General features: G+C 38.5%; 1 protein-coding gene across 1 annotated transcript; it reads left to right on the top strand.

Annotated features, from left to right (window-relative positions):
* Window positions 1-5085: 5085 nt before the first annotated feature.
* LOC130736829 (uncharacterized) lies at window positions 5086-7209 on the top strand. Its single transcript, XM_057588611.1, has one exon. The coding sequence runs from the start codon at window positions 5086-5088 to the stop codon at window positions 7207-7209; it is 2124 nt and encodes a 707-aa protein (XP_057444594.1).
* The last annotated feature ends 2617 nt before the right edge of the window (window positions 7210-9826 follow it).

Here is a 9826-nt window from a genome sequence, read left to right as displayed (position 1 = left end):
TGGCGTTAGAAGAACAAGGCTTGCGAATGTGGCATTACTAGGCAAGCTTTTTTGGGACTTAGAGCACTCTAATCACAAGCTTTGGGTCCAATTACTGGCGGCCCTGTACTGCCCTAATGTTTCTATTTTGCAGGTTGAAAATTCTAGAGGTTCATATATTTGGAATGCGATTATGAAGGCCAAGAGCTTCCTGCGTGATGGCTTCACCTGGCGTGTGGGTCGGGGAAACCTTTCCTTTTGGTATGAGAACTGGATTGGGATGGGTTCGCTCGCGACTAAAGTTCCTTATGTTCACATCACCGACACCCAATTGCAGGTTAATGGAGTCTTTGATGGTGGTGGGTGTCACCTGAACCGGCTTTTTACTCCCCTCCTATAGGATGTTCGTTCCCTCGTTTTGGCACAACTTATTCACATTGATGATCAGACTGATGACTTATGTATTTGGGGCGGTAGCTTGGATGGTACGTTCACGACAAGGGACTGTTATCAATGGTTGGTGGCTCGTGAGCAGCCGACGGCTACTTCCGTTCCCTGGGAGTGGATTTGGAGGGTACCTATCCCAGAGAAAGTCAGGGTTTTCGCGTGGCAAGCCTTCCATGAAGCTCTTCTGTGTGCTGTTGTTCTTCTTAATCGTGGAATCAACTTGCCTATCATCTGCAAGGTTTGTGGAAACCATGCAGAAACTCAACTCCATTGCCTCAGATATTGCTCTGAATCTCTCGCTATTTGGTCCTTGCTTCTCTTGGATTCCACACCCTTCATGGCAGCTCTTGACTTTTCTGGTTGGATTCATTCTGTCCCGCGTGAGCAGGTGGCGAGTTTCCTCATTCATTGCTGGTTCATCTGGTGTCGGCGGTGCAACCTTGTTCTGGATGGTGTCTGTGAGCCTTGGCAGCTTATCCAGCATCGTGCTGCTGCGGTGCTCCAAATTCTGGGTGCAACTCCTCCGGTGTCCCACGCTACTGCTCCTCGGTGGGTGGCGTGGCAAGCCCCCCCGGAGGGTTGGATTGCTTTGAATTGTGATGGGTCCTCTCTTGGTAACCCGGGTAGAGCTGGCTTCGGTGGCGTGCTCCGTGACTCCATGGGTGTTTGGCTTTGTGACTTCTCTGGTTTTATTGGTTATTCTGAGATTCTTAGAGCGGAACTTCTTGGGATTCTTCACGGGCTTCGCCTTTGCTGGACGCAAGGGTTCCGTCGTGTCGCTGTTTTTTCTGATTCCAAGCTGGCTATCTCCCTGATTCGGAACAGAGCATCAAAGTATCATCTCTATGCTTCCATCCTTAGCTCCATTGCTCAGGTGTTACAACGAGATTGGGAGGTTGTGTTGCATCATACACTCCGCCAAGGCAATATGGTGGCAGATTTTATGGCTAAACAGAGAGCTTTGGGGCATGAGGCGCTGGTGTTTTTTGAGCAAACTCCAGAAGGGGTTCGCGCAGCTCTATTAGAGGACTACCGTGGGACGGCCTTCCTAAGGCCTTAATTTTTTCTTTCTTTTAGCATCCATGTACCCAAAAAAAAAACCAAACAAGGGTATCACATGAGAATCTCTCCTTTAGTTCTCTTTGCACTTTCTTTCTTTGGCAATTCCCAAATTCCAAACGAAGCATTAATACATTTGTTTTGGTCAAGTAGACTTTGGAGGGACAAACTTATGAGAGAGAGGGGGTGAGCTGCTTTTGGTAGAGAGAGGAGAGAGAATACAAATGGGGACCACACTCTTTTTCTCTTTCCCAATTAAAAAGAGATAGAAGGGAGTTGTAATATTTTCACCCATTTTTCAATAATTTATTCCTTCATCATTATCATACTTATTTATAAATAATTTAATGTGTGTGCACCTTCAGTGTAAATTTTATTTACACAGTCACCCAATTGAATTCTGTCACATCAGTAAATATATTCTTGTTTTAATTAAAATTTAAGGTGAAAGTTATTATTCCATCTACGTGGCATGCTATGATTGGTTGTCTGTGCAAAACAATTTTACACTGACAATGCATATCCATTAAACTCATTTATAAATTATATGTTTAATGTAAAAATGTTAAATTGTACAAAAGTAATTTTATCTTTCTATTTTCTACTCAACCAAACATAAAGAGAGAAGAGACACATTATTCCTTTTATTTTATTTCTTCTCTATTCCTATTATAACAAATGGGGACCACACTATTTTTCTTTTACCTAATCACTTTCTCTCCACTGATATTCTCGTTCTCACTTCCTCTCATAAACCACACAAAACATAAAGAAAATTTTTTGTAGAGGCTAAAGTTGTGTGTGTAGACATTTATATGAGGAAAAGACATAAATAAATGAAAGTCAAAACTACCTTTGTACATATATATAGACCACATAGCAGTAGTGAGCTCTCATACACCAAATTTTATGGCAGTTTTCACTACTAAAAAAACGCGAATTACCGACGGATTTTAGAGACGAATTATTTTCCGTCTCTATTAGCGATGGATAGCGACGGATCGACGTTTTGAAAATAAATATTCAATTTTAAAATTTAGCGACGGTTTTAGCGACGGATTGTTTCCCTCGCTGTTGTTTCGTCGCTAATTCCCTCGCTAATTTCATTTTATTATTTTATATTGCAAATTAGCGACGGTTTTGTACCGTCGCTGATTACCTCTCGTCGCTAATTCCCTCGGTAAAGTTTGTAAGAAGTTAGCGACGGAATAATAACATAATTTTCGTCGCTAAATATATTGTTTTTAAAAATAAATTGTTTTCTCCAGGTTTCGAACCTGGGTCTTGCTTGTCAAAGGGAATGACTTAGCCATTTGAACTACTTGATATTTTGTCTGTTATACTTTGAAATAAATATATTTGACTTGATAAAGACTAATAGGTTAAAAGACACTTTACCAATCCTCATTTCCAAACACTGAAACCTCTCGACTGAAACACTGAAACCACTGTTCCTCACGCTCGCTAGCTCCACCATTGTCGTTCCCTTTCACCATAACCACTGTTCCTCACACTCGCTAGATCCTCCGCCGGAGTCAGTGCTCGAATCCACAGTATGCGGTGGTGAATGGGTTTCCCTTCGCGTGTCCGCCGCCTTCTTCTCCGCCGCTCGTCGCTCGCAAACCGTCATCCTCCATCGCCAGTTAACAAGCTTAAGGGAAAACTCTGAACCGTCATCCTCCATCGCCAGAGCTTAAGGAGCAACAAAAGGTATGATCAATTTTTTAGGGTTTTTCACTTTAGTTTCTACTGAGTACTAGAGAGAGTGATAGGGTTTCTAAGGGTTTTTATTTGGGTGCTGATTTTATGTTAAAATTACTCTCTATTACCTGGAACAAGCACTCCTTGCGTAAGTCTTCACTTTCAAGATTATTTTTAGCTGCATAGTCTATCCAGAAGTTATAAATCACATAGATCTTCAATCTTACAGCAACTTGGGTAATCTTTTATGGTTAACAAATTATGTATGACTTGGTATCAGAAAAATTATGTATAGAAGTTAACATAACTAATGAAGCATGATATGATCATTAAATCAAGATAGCTTGCTTAGTTGCATGAACAGAACCAACATAAAGAATAATGCTCTTCTTATCTTGCCATTCTGATTCAAGAGCATGCCATTCTGAACCTGTCTAGAACCTTATGTGCTATGAAACAAAGGCTCAGTTTCAAGGGACAAATCAAAATTGAATTACTTCAGTTAACTCTTTTTAATTCTAAGATACTTGTCAAAAACTAGAAACAGTTAAACAGCTATGGATTGGCTAACCAAAGAAATAGTTTTCAATTGCAAATGTTCTCTTATGAATTGGCATATAAACTTTTAGCTTTCATTTTTTATGTTAATGTCAATAACTAATGATTGAAAAAATTTGTTCTTTTGATGTAGTCAATCAACCAAGTAAAGGCTGATGAATTCACTCTCAAGAAGAACATCTTATCTACCTTTGCTTGATATTATGCTGATGGAGGAGTCATTGCATTCAGTTCCGCGGGGTGACATGTTTTGTAACTCCTAAATTTGTAAGAGTTACACCCTGTCTTTTCCGCACAAATTTTGCACTGGTCATGTATTAGATCTTAAAAATTAAAGCAGAAAATTATTTTTGTATAAGAAAATTATATGCGTATAAGGAATTTAGAATGACTTCAGGTTCAGGATTGAAATGGAGATTAATGTAGTTTCTTTTTGTTGTGTTACCTCATCTTTGTGCTTTCAATAAGTTGCTTTTGTAGGAAGCATTGCAGTGTGATACGATTGTCTAATATGATTCTTTGTTTTCAAATATTAGATGGAAATCATGTTTCTGCCTGGGATCTTGACCATTGATATATGGAATTCTTCATGTTTTGATGGAATAACAAATCCAATACTCATAGTGAGTACAAGAATGAGATACTACCCCTTCTTTTAGGTTGTTGCATTTATTTTCCACTCTACGCTTTAGGTTTGTCATAATTTTTAAGGTTTGAAATGTTGTATAGTGCATCAAATTGTTGGAAATGGACAGAGTCGATAGTAGATTTTTTCACTTAAGTTTATTGATGTGAAGGCTTACCGGTTAGTTCTTCTTGTAGATCTTGCTATTGCCAGAACCAGAACACCAAGCCAAGAGGAACCAGTACAGCTTTTAATATCAAGGTTTTTTTACTCAATCTGTCACTAACTGTCTTCTTCTCAATTCAGTATGGTGAAAACTGTGATGAGGTCATTGTTATAATATGTTTTAACTATTTGATCTTTCTTTTCAAGTGAGGAAAGCTCTGACCTCTTTTTAGTGAAATTTGCACCGTAAATGAAGCAACTTTTCATCATCTTTACAAAACCTTTTAGTTAATCATGGTTGTAATCATGGCTTGTGATGTTTTCACTTTCTACCCCAGTACTTGGATATTCTGAAAATAATTTTTAGAGTACAAACGTGTAAGCCTATGTTGTATAATTATTAGAGTACAGAAGTGTAAGCCTATGCTGTTTTCAGAATATGAACTTGTTGGCATATTGTTAGGATGTGTTGCATTGAGTAAAGAAAGTATAGAGTTTCATTGACTGAATTAATACGTATTGATTGATTATTGTGTTTGTGTGTTAGAAGCATGGATGTGCCTGAAAATAGGAGATGGATGGATTATAGATTGGATTGTGATAGGCATGTGACTGCAGAATTCATTATAAGAATTAATGATTTTATTAAGTATGCTTGTGAACAAGATCAATTTGTTGCCGGAGGTCAGAAAATCAGGTGCCCTTGTAAGAAATGCAAGTGCATGAGATTTCAAGAAACAGACTTGGTGAAAGTCCATCTATGTATGAAAGGTTTCATGACTAATTATTACCATTGGACAAATCATGGAGAACCTATTCCTCAAATGCCCCTAATGGTTGATGATCACTCTTACTACGGTAATAGTGGGCCAAGGGAAATGTATAATACTTATGAGCAGTTGGTGATGGATGCTGCTGGACCAGTAGTTGGTAACTATCTTGAGCAAGAGGACATGATGACCGAAGATCCTAACCCTGAAGCATCTCAATTCTTTAATTTGCTGAACGCCGCAAATTCTTCTCTGTGGGATGGTTGTGATAAATATTCTATGCTGTCAGCTTCTCTAAAAGCCCTAAGTTTGAAGGCAGACTATGGTTTATCTGAGGGGTGCTTTAATGAATGGGTGCAATTTATGGGTGATGCAATGCCCGATGGTAATTGTATGCCTAAAAATTTATACCATGCGAAGAAATCAGCTGCTGAACTAGGGCGAGCATGTGTGAAAATTGAATGTTGTCCGGGGGGTTGTATGTTGTATTATAAAGAAGATGAGATGCTGCAAAGTTGTAAGTTTTGTAAGGAGAAGCGATATAAAGAGGTAAAGAAACAAGGTAAGGTAAAGTTGGTGCCGCTGAAAAATATGTGGTACTTCCCGCTTGTTCCAAGGCTACAACGATTGTATTCTTCAACACAAACAGCTAGTCAAATGAGATGGCGTCATGAGCATCACAGGGAGCCAGATATCTTGTCTCATCCATCAGATGCAGAAGCTTGGATTCACTTTGATAAAGTCAAGGAGAACCTTTCTTTTGCTAAGGAACCCCGAAACGTAAGATTAGGCTTATGTTCTAATGGCTTTACTCCATTTGACATATCGAGAAAGAAATATTCTTCTTGGCCTGTGATTATTACTCCATATAATTTGCCATCATGGATGTGTATGAAAAGAGAGTTCATGTTCCTAACCATTATAATTCATGGGCCTTCTGCTCCAAAAAAAAGTATTGATGTGTATTTGCGCCCCCTTATAGATGAACTGAAAATGTTGTGGGAGGATGGAGTTATGACTTATGATGTCTCCTTGAAGCAAAACTTTTTTATGAAGGCGGTTGTGATGTGGACAATCAATGACTTTCCTGCGTATGGTATGTTAAGTGGTTGGATGACAATGGGAAAACTTGCTTGCCCGATTTGTATGGAGCGCTCTAAGGCATTTTCTCTTGCATATAGTCGGAAGGTCTCTTGGTTTGACTGTCATTGCCAATTTTTACCAGAAGATCATGAATATAGGTCATGTAAGAAGAAATTTACAAAAGGTAAAGGTGAGACCTCAACTACTCCACGAAGGTTGACGGGTGAAGAAGTGTGGGAAAGAGTTAGACATTTACTGAGTGTGGAGGAATCAAAGGAAGATCATTCACAAGGATATGGGGTAGAGCATCATTGGACTAAACGAAGTATATTTTGGGAATTGCCATATTGGAAAACTCTTATACTCCCACATAATATTGATGTAATGCACACTGAACGAAATGTATTTCTCAATATTTTGTACACTGTAATGGACACCAAAGGGAAAACAAAGGATACCTTCAAGTCTAGGAAGGACTTGGAAGAATATTGTATGCGTGGAGGTTTAGAAGTACAACAAACTGAGAATGGCAACTTTTTGAAACCAAAGGCACAATATGCATTAACCAAACAGCAAAGACTAAGTGTTTGTGAATGGGTTTCAGATCTTAAGCTTCCATATGGTTATGTTTCCAATTTGGCCAGATGTGTTGATAGGAGTGAAGCAAAGTTGTCTGGCATGAAGAGTCACGATTGCCATGTATTCATGCAGCGGTTGCTTCCAATAGCATTCAAAGCTTTACCGAAGCCTATTTGGAACACACTTACTGAATTTTCCCAATTTTGGAGAGAAAATTACTTCATCATTGTTGATGGAAAGTAAATTGCACATTATGAAGGAAAACATTCCAATAATTTTGTGCAAATTAGAGCAAATATTTCCCCCAAGTTTCTTTGACTCAATGGAACACCTCCCAATTCATTTGGCATATGAAGCAAGAGTCGGAGGTCCTGTCCAGTACAGATGGATGTATCCGTTTGAGAGGTTAGTATATAATCATATCTTATCTCTTTGAAATTCATTATTTCTTTTTCTCTAAGATCGATCTTCAATTTTCTTAATAGGTTTATACGAACATTAAAACAAAAGGTAACAAATAAGGCTCATGTAGAAGGCTCAATTGCCAAAGCGTATTTGCTGGAAGAGATGTCTACATTTGCTTCATATTATTATCCTTCTGATGTTCCATCAAGGAGAACAAGGGTGCCACGGAATGATGGAGAAGGCTCATTCTGAGAATCCGCCATTGTCTATTTTTAATCATCCAGGTCGTAGTTATGGAAAATGTATCACCTCTACCTTGAATGATAAGGAAATGGAAGCTGGACATTTGTATATTTTGTTGAATTGTCCTGAGGTGGTACCTTACATCAAGTAAGTCATTCCAAAACACACTATGATACATCACTTTTATGTGAAGTTGTGTTTAATTGGTGTGTTGCTTATGTAGGATATACTCAGATCTTCTACAAGAACTAGATCCAGAGATAAATGATGAAGACTTGGACAAACAAATTTCCATGAGGTTTCCTACTTGGTTGAAATCATATGTATGTGAAACTATTACTAATCTTTGCAAAAGTTTAGTCTAGCATATCTTAGGTTGTATTAACAAAATGATATATGTTTTAGGTGCTTGACTCAAGAAATCAAATTGATGATGTGCTTTTGAAGAATTTGGCATGGGGTCCTCTTAGAAATGTCAAGAAGTTGAAGGTATGAAAAACGGTAGAAAGGGGGGGTTTGAATAACGTTTTCAGAACAAAACTTCCACCTTAAAGATTTTGACAACTCTTTCGAGAACTTAAGTGCTAAAGATAAGAGATAGAAAAGCACACAAGGATTTTATCCTGGTTCACTTGATAAATCACTCAAGCTACTCCAGTCCACCCGTTAAGGTGATTTCTTCCTTCTTAGAATGAAGGCAATCCACTAATCAGGTAAGAGTTACAACTGCACTTGAAACCTACAAGTGACTAACAATTACACTGACTTAGCTCTCACTAAGATTCACTCTCTTAGTCTTCTCTAGGATCCGATCAACCTTGATCTCCTAAAGGAACTAAACAAACTGTTTATCAAAGAATTGTTTACAAGAGATTTGCTTCTAAAAAGCTAATAGTAAACACAATGAATTTCAGATGAAAGAAAGCTTAGAATATTTTGAATATGTCTTGCGCGTATATGTGTTTTTTTCTTCTTTTCTAGCCGCTTCTTTCAATCTTCAGCCTCTATATATACTCCAAGGATTAGGGTTGAGCGTTGCATGGGAAATGCTACCGTTGGAGGGCAGTTCTGGAAAATCCAGCTTCTGCTGTGGCTGAGAACGTTAGGTAGGTCGTCAGGAAGGTACACTTGCTTTTGTACTTGGATAGCGACTTGACCTTTAAACCTAGGAGACTTCTGATCAGGGGAATACTTCATATTGGAACTTGTGAAGCCGGTTGATCAGAGTCAGAGGGAAAGCACAGATCCTCTGACCATTGTATCTTCTGATTCTGAACTCAGAGGGAAGAACATGGCCTTCAGAGTTTCTTGCTTCTGGACTTCAGAGTTTCCACTATTCAGCTTCTGGATCTTCAGAGTCTTCTACACCATCAGAACATCTGAACCTTCAGTGTTTCTTGGTTATCAGAACTTCTGGATCTTCAGAGCTTCTAGCGACTGAGTCCACATCAGAGTTTGTATTGCTTCAGAACTTCTGAAGCTTTTCCACTGTTCATACTGAACATGGTGAATGCGAAAGCGTTGCTTGGGTTACCCTTTATACACAGTGCTTCTGATTTGTGTGAGATTGAGTTGAGGTCAGAGCCTGTAAATAGCACACTCAGAAAAACACGTTAGAGTACCACAATTGTTCATATCAAAAGGTTAACTTGTAATCATCAAAACATAGAGTTGTACTACTAGATCAAAACTTGATCTTACAGAAGTGGCGTAATTATATTATTAATGGATACAAGTTTTTCACAAAATCACAAAATGAAGGAATTAGTACGAAAAATTGGTGTATGTGTTAGATGTGGGGAAAATGATTCAGTGGGCAATGATTATTATGGGATGTTAATTGACATTGTTGAGTTGGAGTACACTGGTAGCCCTACTAAGAAGGTGGTTTTATTTCAGTGTGATTGGTTTGATCCTAGCCCTCAAGGAACAAGGATTGATGCTTATGGAAATGTTGAGATTAAAAAATCTAGGAGATACCCAAGTTATGATCCATTCATACTAGCTCAACAAGCAGAGCAAGTGTACTTTTCATCCTATCCTGAAGGGAACAAAGCTGGCTAGCTGTTATAAAAACCAAGGCGCGTAATGCCATTCAATTTTTGGGGAAAAATAAACCTGATGATGCTTATCAAGATGATGATGTACAAGAAATGCCCACAATGGTTGCAAATGACGATCTTGAGGAAATTCTTGTTGACATAGCTGATGA

Source organism: Lotus japonicus, chromosome 2 (assembly GCF_012489685.1).
Source record: "Lotus japonicus ecotype B-129 chromosome 2, LjGifu_v1.2".
Lineage (NCBI taxonomy): Eukaryota > Viridiplantae > Streptophyta > Magnoliopsida > Fabales > Fabaceae > Lotus > Lotus japonicus.
The sequence above is the reverse complement of the archived record's forward strand: the minus strand, read 5'-3'. Positions and strand labels throughout refer to the sequence as shown.